Here is a 22201-nt window from a genome sequence, read left to right as displayed (position 1 = left end):
AAAATTAATGTGAAGGTTTCTGTTATAAAGAGGCACAATCTACAGAAGTTTTCTTCAATCTTCAAATACTTCTTCCCAAAACAAGTAGAGTCCAAAGACTGGTCCATAAGGTCACTAAGATATTCACAAATAGTTCTGATTCAGCACATACCATTTTCAAATGCTACACTAGAATATAGCTGATGTTATTTGTTGTAGCTTATGGCTCCAGATATGGTCTACAAAGCAATATAAGTACAATACAAAATTAAGCAAATAACACTGTAAAATTTCATGCAAATATAAACACAAAACCAATAAGCTGATAAGAAAGACTAAAATCACAAACATAACTGAACTAGATGACAATGCCTATATGCTGGTCTCAGCCACAAGAGCAGCTAAAATGAGTTGTTAACACTATCTCTACAGGTCAATATTTGTACTAAGCCATACAAAAATAAAAATGGTTTGTATCCCCTTTGAATACTGAGGCTCATGTCCTCATTGCTTTAAAGAGCTCTGCTACAGAACAAATCATGGCACACACTCAGAAATTATATTCTGTTCTTTTGGGCTGAGTCATGCCATATGGTCGAACGATACACATAGAGTTATAGCATGTCAACTTTGCTGCCTGTATGGCTCTGAGAACAGCAAAGCATCTGGTAATGGTTATACTGTTGAAGATAGCAATTATTATTTCTTCTGCTGATACGCAGAGTGGTACCTCTCCAAACTACTGCTTCCCCTTGCCACCTCCTCCTCTAACATGCAGGCATATGCCATGACTCATGGCAAAAAGTCCATCTACTGCTCCGAGGTCTGTTTCATATTCATACCTAAACATCCTGCCTCAAGTTAATAATGACCTTGAGGATGGATCAGAATCCATGTGTTGGCGCAATTGGTGCATAATAAAATGTCAAATGGCATGGTCAGCAAAGCAGGATATAAATCACGGGTTTGTATGTGACTTAAGCACAAAATGTCAAAATCAGGTTACCAACAGAAAAAGTCAATTTTCTAAAACAGTGATGCTTAAACAAACAGAAATCTGTCACCAATACTGATTATTCTGAAACAACATAAATCCTCTTGGTCAGTACTGAAAATTGTTAAAGGACATTTTTCATTATTATTTCCATTCAGCAATACAAACATTTACCAGTAAGATAAACACTACTATGATTATTATAAAACACAAAAAATTAATAAAATAAATCATCTAAATATAGACATTTATACTTCAAACATGTCAATGCTAAACACAGACTACTGTGATATGTGCACACTCACTGCAATGAAGAACAAAGTTAAATCCTTCCTTAATAATAAAGAATTATCTTGACAAGAAATGAGGGGAAGCTTCATAAGAGCGGAGCAAACGAAATAAGTAAAGTGTATACCGACAAGCTTTTACTTAGAAAAAGGAACCAACAAATGATGCATCAAAGAAAAATTAAACACACATAATTAACATTGATTCAATGTTTAAGTTTTACTACACTTTTACTTTTCCCTTTTGTAAAATGCACTCCTAAACACAAGCCAAAAATAGTTATCAAATGATTTATGAGATACCTTCAAAAGTATTCAATACACACAATGTTGTTGTCTGAATCTCCAATGTACTACCAATAAAGTTGGATACACATAAATAAAACATATATTCTGCTAGTTCAATGTATGGCAGATGACTGAAGACAATATTGTGAAAGTTACTGTAAAACCTGCAATCAAATGCAGGATTGAAATAAAATATTTGTATGTAACATGCTTCTGTGTTAAATTAAGTGGCAATGAATGAGTCAGATGTTTAACTCATCTTGTCTGAAAAACCAGGAGAGCCGGTCAGAACCTCAGAGAAATGTATTAAAAATGCTACATTATACAATTTCCATACACAGAAGAAGTAGGTATTAGATATAATAAAAAAATTACACAGATACAAAATATATTCATATTGAGTACAATGCAGTAGGTACTTGATCCAAGAGTTCTTATCTAACTTTGCTTACACATTTTAAGTTTGGTAATTCACACTCTTCGAAAGAACAACTTTTTCTTATAAACAGATTTACATAAATAGTGTACAAATATAGAAAACTTTAATAATACACAACCATTAATTTCTATTTTTCCTCAAACAACCTGTATTTCTCATTCACCTTCATAGTAAATAACAAACCCCACTTTACAAGAGACAGCATCTACAACAACTGATCCACACAACATATGACATGTTTTATTCAGTCTCAGTTAAAAAGAAAGAAAAAATGGAACTATGTGCATATAACCAGCTGTGAACCACAAACACCTAAAACATAAATGTCAAACTTCAGAATGTATGAAACTCTATATCACTTAAAAATGATATTTAATATTCTGTTTATTGTTAAAATAGTAACTAGTAACAGGCTTAAACTCGAGTTTTCACCACTGATACTATTTACCAATATCATGCACAGGAAGTGTTGGAACAGCACAGCTGAAAGACTGGAAAGATACAGGTAAGCCAGTCAAAATGAGGAGTCCACTTCTTTAGGTTCTTCATCTTCATGAATTATCAATGTCTTCCGACATATAATATATTCCAAATAATAACACTGTTTCCATGTCCTATGGCATCACTCCATGCTTCCAAATATACAGACTGTCATTAATAACGCTGGGAAATGATTTAATAAAATATTAGCATCACTTTGAAACACATGCTGTAGCATTCATGTAACAGCAATTGAAGCCGATAAACCTGAGCGAGGGCAACAAAGTTCAACACATTCCACTATCAGTCAACTGCTGCAGTCAATACAACCAGGAAGCTGAATAATATTTTTCAGCAACTATAACTGCGATCATCTTTATTTGACCAAGAAATATATCCCACAGAAATCTAGTTAACACTATAACCTGTACTTACAGGTTAATGCAAAACACATCACTTTTATGCAAATTCAAAAACACAGTGAGCAACATTTTAATTTCACGTCAAGTTTTATTTCATAAAATAATGTTTTAAATAGTAGGCCAGAGATGAGAATTACACTGATATTTGCTTCTCAAATGAAAAGCCTTATTTGTAATAAAAATAATGAAGGTACTTACCTTTCTCATTGCATTCACAGAAAAGGGAAGGATAATAACAAGCACCCCACAGCAGTGACATGACTAATACGAACAATGAGTATACTCCTCAGTGTAATATGACAACTTTTACCTCCATTTCTAACTGCAGTTTCTGTACACCAACATACAAACTTATACATACAAGCATTCACCAGCATATATTAGGAAAATAAAATTAACAACTTCATGTTCATGATCTGTGATGGGTTTTGTTTGCACAGCGGTTGACTGGGAAGTCTGAACAAAGGCCTAAACATCATTCCTAATTTAAAGTAACGTGATAAATATAAACATTATAAATCCCTTCACGAATGATGATTTAATGGGTTAATGTTCTGCACAACTGAAAACCAGGATATTGATCTAGACCTGAGTGCATTCTGATGCGTCCAATATTATGAGGATGGGGTGGCACGACTATTGCAAAAAGCACAGTCATCTGAGCTTTTATTTTATATAACTGCATAAGCTTCATTTAGCTTCCTATGTTCTTAGAGTGCGTGCACATGCGCGTGTATAAAAAAAACAGGCACACTACCCCTAACAAGACTAAGCTGATATCCAGAAACAAAGACAGATGAATGGGTGGATCAGTATTTCTCACAGCTGCACAAAACCCTAACATTCTGCTGTAAAATGAGATCTAGAACAATTCAAAGTCAGTAAAGTGCAGGTGTAAAAGCAAAATCCCAATGTCCAAAAATTATGAAACAGAAATGAAATAAACATATGTCTTACTTGTGAATAACACCACAGAGAATATTCATCATGACTGAAATCAAAGCTTCTGTCCTATTTTCAGAGCTAGAATACTTCAATCACATTCTTGTAAACATAAATTATTTAAATGCTATACAGCAATTATTCACCTGAAGTGTCTCTCTGGCCAGCAAACAACTTTGGGCCAAACATTCAAAGCATATATGTATACATGCCATCAGACTGGTTTAGATAAAGATAAAGGACACAGGCAAGCCATTCCAAAAGTGCTGATGAAGCAATAATCAGCAATTTACTTTGTTAAAATGAATATGCTGCTAATTTTGAAAACATACACATACAGACATATTTAACATTAAACTGTAGGTGATAATTCTTTAGATGGACAACACACAACATTATAAATTAAACAATTCTAACACAGAACAAGTACAGGCACCTATGAGGAACTATTTGTTCTTTTCAAGCCCCAGATGCCTGGATATCAAGAAGCAGCAATGTGTTGACAGGCACAGTCAGTCAGACAGTTCACTGCTATACTAAATAAATTTGATCTATTCACAAAAATGAATATTAACTACCTTCTCATACATAATTCTACTTTCTCACACAATACAAACATCATATCCAACAATTCCATTCCTCCCCCTCCCTATTTTCAGTGCATGATTAGCAGTGGGGTTTCAATGGAGCTTGTGAAATGAGCGGAACATCTGTGCTGTCGTGACATCAGTGCTCAGAGAAGGGTTGACATCACAGAGTGTTTCATCCAACATCAATTACACATTAAACAAACAAAGAAATTTCTAACAAAAGCACATAAAAATCTTTATCTTCAAATGGGTTCTAACTGCAACATCTTTTACATACTTTCTGTTGCTTTTCTGCAAAAGGAATCATCTCCAACAAAAGGAAATAAACATTTCATATCTTGTACTTCTCCCGAGAAAGTTTAACTTTCAAAACACTAAACACAGTAATACTTGTATACAACTACTATCCTACCCATTTATCCCAAATTTCAAATTGTATTACACCATTCCTGCTGTTAGCAGACTTCAATGCAAATATTTTGCAAAGACTACTCAACATTACCAATTCACCTGTTAACCAATGTACATCTCACATCTCCTGTGTTCCGGACATACTCAATTCCAAATCAGCCCATATTTCCTAAGTTCCTCTATGTAAATTCCATAACAGTACCTTAAAATTGGTTATGACTGTTTCCTCCCATATCCCTCATGATTCATTTCTCACAAATCATCCTATCATATGTCACTTCGCACCACATAACCTCAGCAGCTGGTACTAATGCCATGGAGCAGTCCTTGGTGAGAAGGAAATAACTGCTCAGCTAGTCACCATCTTCATGGCAGCCTGCCACTGATCTCTATTCTGTGCCTGATGCATCCATTATACACAACATGGCTACTTCTCCCCCTTAGGTCCAAATATTCTCTCCAGGTATGTCAATTAGGCTGAGATCAAGTTTCACACCCATACAAAACAACAGGCAAGACTACATTTTATATGCATTTTAATCTTTATCCTTTAACACAGAATACGAGAAGATAAAAGTTCCTGAACTGAATGGTAACAGCTTTACAAAATAACCAAACAAGTACACATACTGGATTTTATTAAAGGTTACTGTGCACAGATGTTGGTTTAAAAATGTAATTACAAAAAAATACTATTGTCACTGGTACATTTAGTGTCCAAATTCAGTAACTACAATATTCAAAAGCAAAATGTATATTAAGCATTCCAAATACGTTCTAGTTTTTGTCTTAGCTTGGAAAACTCCAAAAAGGCCTAATTTAAATTTGTAAGAAAAAGTTTCGTATAGTATAAAAACAGGAACCTTCACTGTTATAGCATGTGGAAAAGAAAGAACAATACAGTGAGAAATAATTCTTCACTGCTGGTTCTGTTCATCCAAAACATAATTTAAATTAATATTTGACACTGCACATATAAACCCTAGATGTGTCACAAAATTCAGACATTGATTATTAATTATATGTACTACTGGCCCCTCAATATGCAACATGGTCCACCTGTTGATTGTAAGTACCATTTTAATGAGACATGTGGCCAATAAACAAACAAGGTGAAACATGCAACCTACAATAGACAAGAATTCTCAAGTTCATTACATGAAAATGCCTGACTACCAGATCTGCTGCAGGTATCGACAGTGGAATGAAAAATATTTGGGAGAGACCACCTCATAAAAGAATTGGCAAAATTATATATGGGGTATGATTAATCTGTATTATAATGATCTGAAAGTTGAGCACATGGCAAACTTAATTGCAGCTAACCATCGTAAGCACCTAGGATGTGAACCCGTATCTGGGCACTGATACAGAGAAAAGAAAAGGAAGAAAATTTCCTACCTTGTCCGCCATCCTGTGAACTACCCGAATCTTGTGAGAGACCTGGTATTGATGCAAATATTGGCACTGTCCCTGAAAAGAATTACATACATAAGCAAAGACTGTATGTCTTCAGTAAAGATGTCTTCTGCAAATGTAAATATCTTCAAGGGTCAAAGATTTAAACATGAAATGTATTTTCTGATAAAGAACATTTCTAAATATATGCAGATACACAAAAATTAAGTTGTCCCTGTTGCTTAATTAAGCTTCACACCATGAACACAAAGGGGAGAGCAGAGGTTGTCCCATGCACACTTAACTTTGGCACTAAACATAATTGGTCAGCCTCATGCCCTTATTACTTAACCAAAGACTTGTTTATCAAATTTCCTGTTACAGAACCAAAAGGCTTTCATTACTGGCACCGTCTGCCACAGGACCTACACCACTTCTCATTTCAACAACCTATTCACTTAAGATATGTTTTATCTTTACACTTCATTAAAGTTGCTACTTTTCAAGCGATTTCACAACCAAAATTTTGTATACTGTATTTGTATCCCCATACATGCAACGTATTCAACTCCTCTCAATTACCTGGATTTATCCATAATAATCAAATTATGTATAGCATATAACCTTCAGAGAGAAAGCCAAAGTTGCACAATGTCTGTGTTTAGAACTTCATTATGATTAACATATTACCCCACTTAATGTATATGAGTTACAATGAAGGATTATATTATATCACAAAATGTTTCCTGTAGAAAGAAGACAACTCTGTAATGAAAACTATAATAATATGAAAAACAAGATATCCAGCCAATACTTAAACATGTAAAATGATGAGAATCTGTGTGCGAAGAGAGGGAACAAATGTTTGGAAACAAGATTGATAGAATAATCATCAATTTAGCTGGAGTAAAAAAGTATGCATAATTGTCTAATTCTATGGAAGATGCTGCACCAATACAACAGAAGACTGATGTCAAGTACAGAGTCAGTGTTTTTAATCTGAGCTTTCACTTCCATGTCTTGCTTCCACACACTGCCTTTTCTGCAACATCATCCAGGCTTGCAGATATCCCATACCAAATTGCAGCCTACTATCACAATCATCAATAGCAGTGGTATCAGTTCAGGATGGAGCTGTATACTGTTTTACTACAATCGTTTCTCTCAACTGAGAGCCTTCGTGCATTCACTAACACACATAACAAAGTATGTGGCAGAATGTATGAAAAAGTTTTAAAATTGATTATGCTTCTAGACTTGCATGTTAATTAACACACTACTTATCACTCAAAACTTCTCCTGCGTATGGAAAAGACTGAAACAGGGAACCACACATAATCCCACATTACACTCGCTACACATGTATCGAGATTCCTTCCTCTTTCTTGGTTTCATTTTGGAAGATGTGCACACATGACACCTCCTCATTGCAGTCTTCCTGTTAGATGTGCTAGGAACCAATACAGGAAAGTGACGGTCCAGTAGTCGTGACTGGTTTTCAGTACTTGTAAAGCTTCTCTGTTTACATCTTGTTCTGTTGTGTTCATCCAGAATCCCTGCAATAACATACAGTTGAAAACCTGCAAGCAGAATTCTTTCTTGTGGTGCAGGTGAGACACTGCAAGTGCATCAAGGGTGCAATGTCAAGAATATGAATTATCATCTTTGTAAAACATCCAAAACTCTCAAATGTACAGAAACAGAGTGTCATGGTGGTCTGATCTAATGCCATTACAGACGGAAAACAAATCTTGGCTTCTTGTTGTGCTCTTCTGTTTTCCTGTCTACTTTTTCTGTTTTTACCATCAAACTTGTATGAAGGAAGAACAACATTCTCTCATTCTGCCTGTAAAACTAGCTCACAGCCATCAAGAAATCACTGGCCTAGGCATCTACTTCTCCACACAGATGCTTTTGTCACAGATGAAGTATGAAACCCGCATGGATTCTTACATCACAGATGATGCATATTGCCAAAATGCCACATTTTTAATGAACAACAGATAGAGATAATTATTAATAAAGAAATTAAATATAAGCTTTCAAGTTGTGATTAATTGTAGAAATCAGTTTCTTGTACTATCACTGGATAGTATATAAGACACAAAAACATAAAACTTGTCTTGTGCCATAAATGTTAACAAAATATGTTGCACACTGTTACAATTACAATATTTTTAAAGTTATCAACGTGTACATTTAGAGGTGATTATCGGCAACCAACCAACTCCATGGTTCAGAGTCCCTGAAATGCCAACAGGCAGCATGCCAAAAAATTCCCCACCTTCTATTAGAATAAAAAGGTCATTATCATTTTTATATTGCAGCATCCTAATGAGTATGTGTTATAACTTGTTTCATTCAGTTACTTCTATTCATTCATTATTTTGCACAATGTTATCATCTATAATCAATGCAATATTATAGCACTGCAGTTAGATGTGGGTGTTATCTTCAAACATCATGTTTCAACTGTAACAATCATCATCAGGTTCTAATAATAATTCATAAGTCAATGAATATTTGACATAAGGTTTTCTCACCAAAATTGTGTATGTACTTCTCAGCTCTCCTGTGAGCATTATGGATTACAGTGAAACCTCTATCCATCGTTCCCGGAACTATCGTTTTCCCGGATGCATCGTCCGTTTTGTTCGGTCCCAAATACATCCCATAAAAAATAATGTTACATTTTCCCACTTCTATCGTTCCTCGAACTATCGTTTTATCGCATCGATCATTCAAAAATCTTAGTCCCGGCCCACAATTTTCCCGCAATGATCGTTTCTGAGAATTTAAAATGCTGGGTTTAGAGATAAATTAATACCGAAAGACGCATAATGTTTTTGGAATACACAGTAGCGGTAACCTGTTATGTCGCCCAACCAGCACATTCTTTTGGAATGATGGTCAGCGGTGCAGGGGTGATAGTTGGAGAGAATGGCGGCGCGCATTGTCAGAAATTTTACGATTTTAATTAGGGAGCACTCATATTTCGTTCCAGCGATGCCAGATGGCATGTGCAGTGTGAATTTCTTCACAAATGCTTTTATTACAAGTACAAAGGAAAGGCTGGCGGCACTTTTCATTCTTCTGGTTCATCTCGTTTCCAGCGGTTCAGGGTCTTCTACAGCTACGTTTCGTTGAGTTCGGCAGTAATAGTATTTCCATTCTTCCTGTTATTGTCCGCAAAGGGGGTTGGAGCGGCGAGGAAGAGGAAGACGACGAATGCGAGCCCGAAGCTTTGCCGAGTTTTGCCGAAGCACACGCTGCATTGGCGAAAGTGAAGTCGTTCTTTTATGCGCTTAATATTAGTGAACGTGACGAGGAAAACATTTTGAACGTGGAAAGTGCTCTGTTTGGTCTAAAACGTAAAGTTTCGACAAACCAGTTGTCCATTAAAGACTTTTTTGGTAAAAAGAAGTAACTTTGAAAGAGAAACATTGTTTTTTTTAAAAATTTTAATGCTTTCCCGCATCTATCGTTTTCCCGCATTCATCGTTTTTATTTCCCACCCCCGCCGAAAACGATGCATCGAGGTTTCACTGTATGTGTTTATTCAGCATCACTAACCACCATCATTAGCCCAAACAATCAAGGACATAATACACTTTTATCTTAAAGAGAAAAACACCCAAGAATTCATAAATTTTCTTACGATTATAAAAATCACTTATTTCACCCCCATTACAATATCAAGGACCAAGGAAAAATCTCACCACACTTGTCGCATGTCAGGTCAGTCAAGAACCAAGTTTATTCTTCCCCTTTGCTTCAGATACAACTGCACAGAAGCCCTAGCAGGTGCTGCACTACAAATAATCTGTCAATCCTGTTCTAATGAAGGCACTCCCCAAACCTAAGTTATTGAATTACTTTGTTTTGTGAACAACTTCCTTCATTTTCCCACAATATCATTCATCACTAAAAACAACTGAAAATAATCAAAAATGCAAACATACACACATTTTCTCTTCATGAGGTAGACTGTAACATCACGATTATTTTCTGATATCCTGATACACATTACCATATGAGACACTGGTGTTAATAAGACCGAAGCTACATGTATGACGGCTACAAATTAGTAGCTGGTCAGAAGGAATCATGACTTGTTTTCCATTGGTCACAGTTTCTCCATAAACATTTTCATATGAATTAGTAACTTCATGTAACAAACCACACAGTTTTTAATACGAAGCAGTTTTCCACTTCAGTAATCTAACCTCACATTAACTTTACTTCTATTAAGGACATGGCCATAACTCTTTAACTTCTTATATAAATGCATTCTCCTATGAAGGTTTCAAAAACCCTCCTCTGAAATGCAGAATCTTTCAAATATATTCTACAGCTCAGAAAATAACTACATACTACTACATCCAACACCATACACAATTTTCAGTATACACATGAAACAACTTCAAAGTATTTGTATCAAATTAAACCTGTTTGCACTTCCAATATTCCCAACAAATGGAACATTGTTGCTTCTTCAAAAATAAGACCATCCACTTATGCTAAAGCATGAAGAGCACTTAACAGCTTTAAAATCTCACAATGCTCACAACAATTTAGCTTTAGTAGATACATATCTATATATATATGTGTAGAAATGCACACCAGTGTCTACTAACCTTGCGCAGAGTCTTGATGAGAATGACTGCTACTCTCCCCTCCCAGCAACTGTGCCAAAGGGTCATCATGACTAGGCAACCTGCCCACTTCCTCTAAATCTGATTCATAATCTACTGGTTCTATTTTTGGTTTTGACATTTCCACAATCTCTACACCACCCGTGTCTTCATTCACTGTACATGGACTTGATACTGATGTTGACGAAGGTGCAGGTGTTTCAGAACGCATCCGTTTGTAGGGATGCACTGGGGTATCTTCAGATTGCACCACAGGTGGTTCAGGTAGCGACGGTTGTGTTGTCCTTGATGCGGGTGTTGTTTCTGATGTGTCAGGCACTGATGGTGGTGTATTCTGTATGAAAATAAGAAAAAGTGCTTATATTTCTTTTGGTGAACAAGGGGAGGTATAGATAAAAGCAAATTTTAATTTCAACATTGTAGGTATTATATGAGTAGAATGTATATTTACTTATTACATTCCATGGATCCACACATTAGTCAGATGACGCCAGAATGCATAATAAGTCATAACAAAACTATATACACACACACAGAAATACAAATCAAACTATTTTCATAAAGATTTCAACACAAAGTAAGGGTTCATACAGAGTAGTGGAATACGAGGCGCGTCCCAAAAGTAAGTTTCCCACTCGTCCCACAGCTAGCAAACCTTATATTGAGCGAAGCGACTGTGCGTACGTGATAGAGCAATGACGTAGCATGGCGCATGCACTAACGGTACTTCCCGCGTTCTCACAGTAGCATCGTTGCAGCTGTTGAAGATGGAGGTTCTTATTCCAGCTCCCGCCGACTGTGAAGTGCGGTCAGTGATAACGCTAGGCTCGACGGACAGCAAGTCTCCTGCAGGAGTTCAGCTGGGAGGTGTTTAATCATCCACCCTACAGCCCGGACCTCACTCCCAGTGATTTCCATCTTTTCCTACACCTCAAGAAATTCCTGTCCGGTCAGAGTCAGCGTTTTGAGAATGACAGAGAGGCGGAGATGGTTGTCACACAGTGGTTCCAATCCCAGGCGGCAGACTTCTACGACACAGGTATTCAAAAGTTGGTCCCACGGTATGACAAATGTCTCAATTCCGGTGGCGAATATGTTGAAAAATAGCTGGACACTTGCTGTATCTGTTGCAATAAATATTTCCATGAAATTGTGTTTTGTTTCTTAAACGGCCCCAGGGAAACTTACTTTTGGGACGCACCTCGTATTACAAATAAATCCATCCATTACATATAGTGGATAAATTACACTACCCATTTATAACATATAAAGACAAGGAAGAAAGTATGTGTTTTAAAATGCATATATGCATGAATAACAGTTGCATTAAAGGGACACACAATAACAAGATACACACTGTTGCTGGTGAGTCATTTTCAGTAAGTCCCTTGATCTGCAGCAATTCTGCTGTCTTGAGGAAAGTAGCCAGGTCTTCTTGCTGTACATTGACTTCTCCCTGGTACATAAACTGTAAGATAGCCACCAGTTCCTTGTGACCTACATCCTTCAAGATCACTATAGGATGCTTGCAGGGATTCACCTGTAAGCATCAAAAATAATGAAATCATTACTCTCTCAATAAATTTTATGGTTATAGTCTAACCACAATGTCAACACAATTTCATTATAATGTGTGTTCCAACATACGCTTTTTTCAGGTTCTTTAATTTTACATACAGGCCCTTGGCAGTTCCATTCACACCAATTTTCATGCCAACATAGCACAAAAGATCATTGTACTTACATTTGTATGTTCTTTGAATCACGTTACCAAACCGGACTTTTTCTAGTCCATATACTTTTCACAAATTTTTACATGCCAAATAACTTTCTTGAAGCCATAAAGTGCCTTCTGGACAGTCTGTGCCACAAGACAACCTTCATTTCCTACCTAAACTGTTTTGTATGACAAACAGCATCAGAGTAACAGATTTTCTGCAGAAAAGATCCACAATGAACAGCAAAATGTATGAGGTTTCTGACGAAGAATCTGAAGCTAGTCATTTGGTGAAAACAATGCAGATTTTGTCATAAGATGTCATCTCACAGCATATCATCACACATTCATACACGTCTCATGTGAAAACTGCGGCAATCAAAGAACTGACCACTGAAGAACTTCCACGCTGCCTTACTCACTAGAACTCAATCCAAGCGATTATCATCGCCCTGGATCTTAAAAGTGGCACTCGGCAAAATATTCTTTTGTAATGTAAAGGATGTGCAATATGCAATGCAAAGTTGTATAATGAACTAACTTATTTTTTCCTCTTGTAGTATTGTCCGTGAGGCACGAAAGTAGATGTGGCCTTGTCAGCTGTTGCTTGTGTGGCAGGGGGAAAGTGGGTTCTGTGCATGCACTAGTGATGTATTCCTTACCTAAGAACATTGTGCTATCAGTCAGTCAGTCAGTACCTTAGCTCACAACATACGGCCTGTATAAGCTGCGGGTGTTTTTTGGTCCGCTAGTAGCACGGAATTCTACCCCACCTCCCTCAAAGATGTCAAATCTTCTCTCGTGCCTCATGGACAATACCATAGTATTATGAATCACTCAGAAATAATACAACTATTTTCAGATGAAACTTCAATGTGAAACGATACATATACATATTTTACACCAGAGCAATACATGAATTTGTAAAATTATTTTTGGAACATTAATCTAGCTACAATCCTGCCATTCATGTCCATGACAGCGCATTTTATTGGTCCACAAACTATGTTCAGGTTACTACATATCTTCAGAATCACTGAATGGAAAAGTGAAAAAATCATTTTGGCTGAGATCTTCATTCTGTAATGATTCCTTATAAATATTTCCATTAACTCACTTTAAAAAGTTCCTTGAAATATGGACTGCACACTGAAAGGACAATTTTATGTGCATGTACAAACTGCCCACCAGCAGCAAGTGTGACATCAACCAGATCTTCTTCCTGCAGAAGCGCATGAAATCCAGCTGTCAAGTTATTATGGAAGTTGTTCCACCGTAAAGAAAACTGCTCACCATCTGTTTCCCCCATTGTAATTCACCTAGAATTAAAAAGCAATATCTTAATGTTGACAGCAGAACATACAAGCACATTCAGGCCCCTACACAGAGCTCCTCTATAAACCACAATGCTTACATTATACCAAAAAAGCCTCAGAACATAAATTTCCCATACATATTGGCACATAAAATAACTTGGTGCACAAGACAACTCCAAATTTTCAGTGAAAAGTAGAAGTCTTGGGCTGTATTTGCGAGATAAGATGACTATTAAGAAATCACAGAAAACCACTTAAGCTACCACTGCTGATAATTTTGCATCAAGTAGCATTTCAGCATTAAGGTTCACATTTTATGCTTCCTGTATAAGACAACCCCCTGTTTTCGGGGATTATCCTTAAGCTTAAAAGACTACCTTGTTTGCCAGGATATATGGTTAACTGCAAAGGGAATCCCCCAGTAAACTGTCACCTCCACTAGCTGTCATTTGCCAACATCTGTGGTAATATAAATATACATTAAGCATCATAATCACAGTCATGCCATTTTGTTTCAGACAATTCCATAGAATACTAAAATGTAAAAATACAAACACCAACTTTTGTGTTAATAAATAAAACTTACTTAAGTAAGAAACCACCTACTGCTCCTCCAGGTGGTAGTTGGGTTTTTACTTGGGTTCAGCAGTATAAATAGTGATAAACATCCAGACAGTTACTCTAAATAAACCTGCTATTGAAAACAGCATTGATTTGAAAATGAAAACTTTTCCAGGAATAAGGTGTAAACAGTAACGTAAAATTCCAAAAATGTTGGTAAAACAGATTCACCAATGCTAGCAGCCTCTTCTATAATTAAAGTCTTTACTGCACAATTTTTTTTCATGATAAACATATAGTTTGCAAACACACTTTGGTTTGAATGTCAATATCAGACTGATTACAGAGTAAGGAAGTTAGGTACACAGAGAAACAGGTACATATATTGCAGTCAGTTGCATTTATGTGACACAGGGAGAAGAGAAGTGGTAAGTCTTGTTGAGAAAAGGCATGTGTATCTGTAATGAACAATATCCTGTTGCAAGCCAACAAAATATTGCCAACTGTGAAACATACCCATGGAGCACAACACATTCATGATCAAAGAAAAACTCAGTATAATTCTACTTTTGTAGTAGGAGCAAGGAATATTGATTTAAATGCAATCACTATCACTTGATTTTCAGGTCATTACCACATTCAAACAAGTCAGAAGCCAAGGACAACTTGTTTTCCTTCTTCTTTTCTGTGACTCCTCACAGAATAAACTTGGTTGACATACATCCCATTCCAAATTTTTAGGCTGCAATGGCTTTACATGACCCACAAGAAATTCCTACCAATTAATTCTTGGTTTTTCTTCTGTGACTCCTCACAGAATAAACTTGGTTGACATACACCCCATTCCAAATTCTTAGTTTACAATGGCTTTACATGACCCACAAGCATTTTCCTACCAATTAATTCTTGGTTTTTCTGCCTATTACTCTTCATACACTGTGTTCACTTGAACATGTATTGAACCAATGTGGCCATCATCAGGTTCAATATCCTGCTTCTATGTCACCACACTAAGGATCTCCTTGATGTCCAGAAATAATTATAAATATAACTATATATATATATATATATATATATATATATATATATATATATATATTTCTTAAGCCCAGCCTGATGAGTCTCATGTAACTCATGAGAAAATGCACCAGGACTACAGTCCTGCTACTTAAACAATTTTACAAATAGTCATTCTTCAGAAAATGTATTTATTTTGGTTTCTGTCTTTCCAATCCTCTTAAAAATATAATTCTTGTCATGACAGTGGACATTCTGACTTAAAAGCTGACCAAAACGGCCGATACAATAAAACAGGCTTTAAAAACACAAGGGCACATTATAACCTGTCAGGGCATTTATCATAGGAGCATTCCTGTGCAGTGCAATTTATCCAAAATATGAATGCTGCACATACAGGAGAGATGAGAAATGCATACAAAATTTTAGTAAGATAACTTGTAGGTAAAAGATTACATGCAGAACCTTGGCATGCCTGGTAATGAACTTTCAGGTTCCATAAAAGGTGATGAATTTCATTAATTGAAGGACTGCTTCATAAAATTCATTAAGGGGGATCATACTGCCTCCATCTTTAGAGTGGTATGTTCTTCCAAAACACTGGTATTTCCCTTTAAGTCCACAGGGCATTACTACCCACATGATCAAAACCGACATTACTCTGTTTTAGTCAAATTACGTAAATACACACATGACACTACTGATTATGAGCAGAGTACACATTATGTAGCGCTACCTTTAGGTCTGTGGCAATTCTAATCTCAAATACGTCACAGTGCTTGTGTGGTATCCTTCTTATACGAAGCAAACACGCAAAACAGCAATATAGAGTACCTTGGCAATATTCCTTGCTTCGTTCCGATAAATACTTACTGATGTTCTGTGCGTTACAAGACCATCAGTAATCAATATACATTTCTTTATTATTATTTTTCACGATTACGGTTTTAAAATTCATACAACAGAGACTTTATAGTCCTTACCACACAAATATTATTAAATCACAAGGCCCAAGAAGCTTCCACAACCAACAAACAGACCAATCAAACCAAAGATTCAGGCAACATACACTGTACTATTTATTACACACTGTTTATAAATTAAATGCAAGTAACTTTGTTTGAAATAATTCGTCTGCGTCCCGTAACAGATACTAAAAACAATCAGTATGATATACACTGGGTGTGTGTGTGTATAACGTCTGGATATGCATCATTCTGAACCGCCAAAATGCCGAATATGGAGGAAACTTACCTACGCCCACAGGAATCTCGAATAATTTCGTTCTTCCTAATAACTAGTACAATATTCTACTTCAAAACTCAAATTAGCAGTAAGAAGGTATAAAATAACACCGGTACTTCATTGCTCACAGTAACTACAAATATTCGAGACGGTATCGATAATCCGCACCTCAGATTAAAACTAATATTAGAAACTCATTCGTTATTAAATGAAAACGTAAGTTCGATTGTAGATTTCATCACAGATGATCAACCTCAACCGAACATCAAGGCAAGAAGCTTACCCACAACGATATCACCTAATATGTCAGAATTCAAATACGAAAATAAATTTCATTTCATAGTCTTGCACATGTATACTGCATCTGTATATGATCCAATATGTTGGGTATTAAGATTTTCTTAAGTACTTTCCAGGTTACCTTATCGCTGCACCATAAACCAAATTAGTGCAAAGTAATGTTTTATAGGTACTGGAAATAGCTTGCCTACTATGCTTTATGCGTCGTCTCTAACCAATGTAATAGAATAGAATTTATTTACATTCCATAGATCCTTTACAAGCCTAAGCCAAGGATGTAGAACAGGTCATAGCACAAATACAATACTTGTTTCTAGTATAAATATAATTACAAAGATATTACAGATATTTACAGACTTTTGGAACTACAGCAAAATAATTATAATGAGAACCATCACCATTATTACATGTATTAATATATTCTTCTACTGAGTAGAAAGAGTGAGATAGGAGATAATCTTTTAACACTGGCTTAAACAGTTTTATATCGTGGATTAAACAACCAGCAAATGAAACATTTTCATTTACCTGTTGCACTTTATTGCTTAAATCAGGGGCATATCACTTGAGGCTCTTTTTTTAAGTGTTGGATGATGATAGGCAAGTTATTGGCCTGCACTGATCAATGAAGTGTCAGTATCAAATTTAACTAAGCTAGGCCCACCCACCCAATTGGCACATTCATCACCCTGATGACGGAGGCAATATGACCTCTGAACCATTGGTAAACATCTACCATACTACACAGGGCAACAACCCAGAAATCTTCATACCTACCACTGTGAAAACCTCAAATCACACAAATTAGATTATGTGAAGTCAATTATAGTGAAGCACATGTGCAGAGGATAATGGGTAACGTCATCATCAACGTTCCTCGTGAATTCAAGCAACCATCACACTGGTATAACTGGGGGTCAAAAGCTGAAAGTACAAGTTTGAGAAGGCCTCTATGGCATGAAGACCATACCAAACTTCATGAAAATCCTTACAGATATTATCAAGTTACTACATGCATACAGTCTGGTTAGGTTTGAATAGTACAGCTTGTAGGTATGCATCCTGTTATCTTTCAGCTAGTGTAAATCTTGCAACTGCATGCAAGAATCTTCAGCAAAATAGAACATTTATTCTACACACTTAATGAGAGCATTAAAGTGACATATTTCAGACTTTTGTGTCCATCATGAACACTAAAATTTAAATAAAACCAATGTAATTATCAGCTCTGTAGGATACTAGTTTGTCAGAATTACTCTAAAATCATGGTTATATTAAAGTATGATACTGATACAGTTAAATTATTTATAATTTAAAAATTGTTCAATTACAATAAAAACATCTTGTAATGTTAATGCATGAATTATTATGTATGCAGTAATAATGTTGTCTGGCATCCTTATGAAGTGTCAATCTACATATGTGTATATTTTAAATTGTTCTAAGTGTTGAGACATATTGAAACCACTTTCTGGTGAGTGAGGGAAGGAAAAGAAAAGCTTACAAGGCTTACATACATTCTGGTATATGTACACAATCTCTAAATTCAGGTTATAATCTGTGAACAAGATTTTAATATAATTAACAATTCTACATAAATTAAGGAGGAATATCATGAATTTAAATTATGTGATCTGGGTATTATAATGGAGATACATTTAACCCTTTAATGTTTAAACTTGTGCAATTTAGAAAATGGGCAAGTACATGACTTTGCTCTGAGATATTAAGAAGAGAACCCTGTCACTACCTCGATCTGATGGGGTAGCCATGACAGCAGGCATACCTCCAGATTCCTGTTGAATCACGGCACAATGCTCTGTAACAGTCAGATTCAAATGAACTGGAAAACACCCCATAGAATATGATCCTGAATGATAATTACATACAGCCAAAATATATTGAATGTTGGTGACATCAATGCAAGCATCATGTCTTTATTCGATTTCGTAAGAACTCGCTCATTTCTGCAGATTCAAGTAAGATCTGAAATATAAAGAAAAGCATATATTAAATATTAATATGGAATTATCATCTAGGTACTTTTAAGTTATGTGCAAATTGGATATTTCGCAGCTATAAATACATATTTATATTCAAAACCCAAGTAAAGTGACTGAAGAAATTACTAAAACGTTCTAAATATACAATCTAAAGTTTGAACTGATGAGGACTGTGCTACATCTGATGTAATGAAAAGGTCAAGTATTCGTTCTTAAACGTATGTAGGGGATGTCAACACAATCTCTAGGGTAGAACTAGATGGAGCAGCAGTGAGCTTCACTTCAGTAAGAAAATCTGGTATCTGGAAAACTATTTAAAACCAGTGCCACATATATATCAAGCATGAATGATGACCACTTACTGGAACAAACTACAAAGGATTCTTGAATATTCTGAGGAGCCTGTAAAGTCAAGCTGCCACTACATAAATGAGACCTGTGTCTATTAAGCTTGCTGAACACATAAAGTTCTCCATTTAGATACGACATGTTACTGATTTACACATTGTACATACCTAACTAACTCCCCAGTAACAGAACCTGCAGGTTCAACACTGACAATACAAAAGCCTGCCGCAGGCCACGATCCTGAGCCAATTCTATCCATTTGTCATCCTCATAGCCCACCTCCCTAAGATCCATCTTGACACCATCCTCCCATCACCTTCTTGGTCTGCCAGTGGTCAGTTTCCAGATGGATTCCCTACCAAAATCCTGTATGTAAACCCCCCCATGTCCAGCCCATCACAGCCTCCTAGATTTCAGTATCCTCACTATGCTACGTGCACTGTACATACCTGCTATATGTAAATCACTTAATTCATATCTACTCATACACTATGTGATTTGGATTCCTAACATTCAGCATCATGTTTGAATCCTGATATAATGTTTGAGGTTTTTACAGCAGTAGATATGTGGATTAAGGCCTTTTGGGTTGTGATAATGTGTACATGGCATCGAAAACATAAACTTTGTGTCAACACTGCCTTACATAGAACTAGGTCCCTTTTCTCTGGTGAAAAGGTATGTAATGATATACCTTACTTTGCATTTTCTTCATAATACACAAAAACACAACAAAAACTGAAATCAGAAATGATGGAAAACAGATAATTCAATTCATTTATTAATGATAAGCTTTATAATTTAACTTGCAAATACTTGTGTATTTCCTTGTGGGAGGGTATATAACCCTCTCATTTCATACTTGTCACACTAAAGTACTGGCACCTATCCATACAGAAAACCTCATTTGGCACTTAATATCCATTGCCCAACTGTCTAGTATAGTTGTTGCCTTTCTGGTGTAGCAGTCATTTCTACTATCATATAAGGAAAGTAGTAAGCAATCAACATAAACATGGTCAAAATACTAATTGTGTTTCTATAAGAGTGGCTGGATATTGTAAGATTTTCATATACATCCCCATCTTCCTTACTAGCTCAAGCTATCACACAAAATAAGAAAGTACAATTACCCTCTTTTTCTCACTCAGGATTTCATCCAAAATTGAACTATTGAGGACAGACTCTCCATGGGACATTGGATGAATGTGACACAAAACTGGGTGTTCATCATCACAATTCTCTCTCTCTGAGGCATATGTTGAACTCTCTCCATGTTCTGCTTTATCAGTCTTCCCTTTCAACCATTTTTTTATTTGCCTGGAGTTTTGACTTTTCTTTCTCTTTATTTTCTTCTGTAAATTCTTTGGCATTTGTTCAGTTTCAGATGAGCTTATTTCTGAAGAATTTGTTTTGCTGAAAAATGCTGTCAGCTGTAACGTGTCGCCCGAGTCTTCTGGTGTCTGTTCTGGAATACTTTTATCCTCATTCTGAGCAAGACAGTCAGAAAATTCTCCTCCAACAGATGCAGTATGTTCAAAAACACTGGCTGAAGTGTTGGCATCTTGAGAGTTATTCATATTCATATCTTTTGCACTCTGTGACAGAAAGAAATAAATCAATTACCCATATTCTTTTGTACTGACAAAATATCTCATCCAGCGATAAACTTCTGTTCTTAAGGTATTTTCTGACATCATTCTGATAAGACAGAGAGGCTGCCAAATAAAATAAAGAATGTTCTGCCTCAGAAGGAAAATTGTTCAAATATCCAAATAATAAAACAGCCTTTTTTTATGGTAACGTTTTACACTTTCCTCGTAGTATCCAAAGTAGTTTAATGTAACCAAATATCAAGACTGATTACATATCAATTTCTATGAGGTGAACAGTTAATGGATGGAACGAAATACTTAACCTAATGTGATTGCGGCAAATTCAGCATAGCTATTCTAAACGTGAGGTAGGTTGAAAACGATCGGAAAGCGAAAAAGAAACCTACAGAATTTTTCACTTAGGCAAAGAACACGCGGCTACAAGTCCCATCAGATATCAACACAGGTCTTCAAAAACGACATTTAACCATTCAACCGCTGTGCAACAAATGATATACACCAGCGATCTCACAGAAATTATCTCCGTGTTATCTGTACGACTATCTGACCGATCTAAGGTTAGAAGTGACAGCAAATTAAACATTCGTGGAAGCACGGTGCCACTCGTAGACAGTTCTGCCACCGTCTTATATGTGAGAACTAATTTTTGTCCGTAGGCTTTGTTTGTATCGGTAACTCAGTCGATAATGTCAGTAATGCTGTACAGTTCGTTTACTCACAGTATTACGTGTTTCTCTTGATAAAATAATTGACGAAAATCCCTCTATTTTTATAATATTGCCAACACTTCTTAAATCCATTTGTCTCCCCACACATCCATAATTTTTGGTTTGTTTCAAGCTCATTTTATCTTTCAGATATTTCCTATCTTTCTCCTGAAAATTCACACTTCCAGTCATTTGATTTGATTCTACAACTTGCAATTTATTTTGTTTCCATTGATCTAATAATTTTACGCATTCATCAACAACCCAAGGTTTATGCTCTTTAACTCTTAACATACCAATCAATAATTCTGAACCTTGATATTAGTCTTACTCAATTTTAAGGAAAAAGTCTACAAACTGTACCTAGTTTTTACACGAAGGTTGACACAGAACAGCATACTGACTATTTTTATAAGGCACAAAATTAAAAATGTTGCCAAAAATTATATTCCATTAATTACCAATGGTAGGCATGGTGAATATTTA

At 35.9% G+C, this 22201-nt stretch overlaps 2 protein-coding genes across 20 annotated transcripts in view; both read right to left on the bottom strand.

Moving 5' to 3' along the window:
- The window catches only part of LOC110827440 (uncharacterized), a 55917-nt gene extending 38745 nt beyond the window's left edge, over positions 1-17172 (bottom strand). For 12 of the 19 annotated variants that reach the window (XR_015534602.1, XM_087346721.1, XM_087346727.1 and 9 more), the window contains exons 1-5: positions 16751-16963; positions 13720-13921; positions 12243-12425; positions 10868-11219; positions 6234-6305 (exon numbers count right to left, since the gene is read on the bottom strand). Coding sequence is in view for 18 of the 19 variants with exons in the window: in XM_087346721.1 (XP_087202847.1) it covers positions 6234-6305; positions 10868-11219; positions 12243-12425; positions 13720-13911 (799 nt within the window). In the remaining variant the exon portion in view is untranslated. The other 7 variants (XM_087346718.1, XM_022059112.2, XM_022059114.2 and 4 more) reach the window with 6 other exon arrangements.
- Positions 17173-17348: 176 nt separating this feature from the next.
- Positions 17349-21922, bottom strand: LOC110827441 (uncharacterized). The gene is made up of 3 exons (XM_022059130.2): positions 21728-21922; positions 20526-20990; positions 17349-19027 (listed from the first exon to the last, which is right to left on the bottom strand). Exons 1-3 carry the CDS (start codon positions 21905-21907, stop codon positions 18971-18973), a joined length of 702 nt encoding a protein of 233 aa, XP_021914822.1. The 5' UTR covers positions 21908-21922; the 3' UTR covers positions 17349-18970.
- Positions 21923-22201: the final 279 nt, after the last annotated feature.

The sequence above is a fragment of the Zootermopsis nevadensis genome, unplaced genomic scaffold (genome assembly GCF_977971745.1).
Source record: "Zootermopsis nevadensis isolate Lab colony 2312 unplaced genomic scaffold, Znev_1.0 Znev_ptg000010l, whole genome shotgun sequence".
In the NCBI taxonomy this organism is placed as follows: Eukaryota; Metazoa; Arthropoda; class Insecta; order Blattodea; family Termopsidae; genus Zootermopsis; species Zootermopsis nevadensis.
The sequence above is the reverse complement of the archived record's forward strand: the minus strand, read 5'-3'. Positions and strand labels throughout refer to the sequence as shown.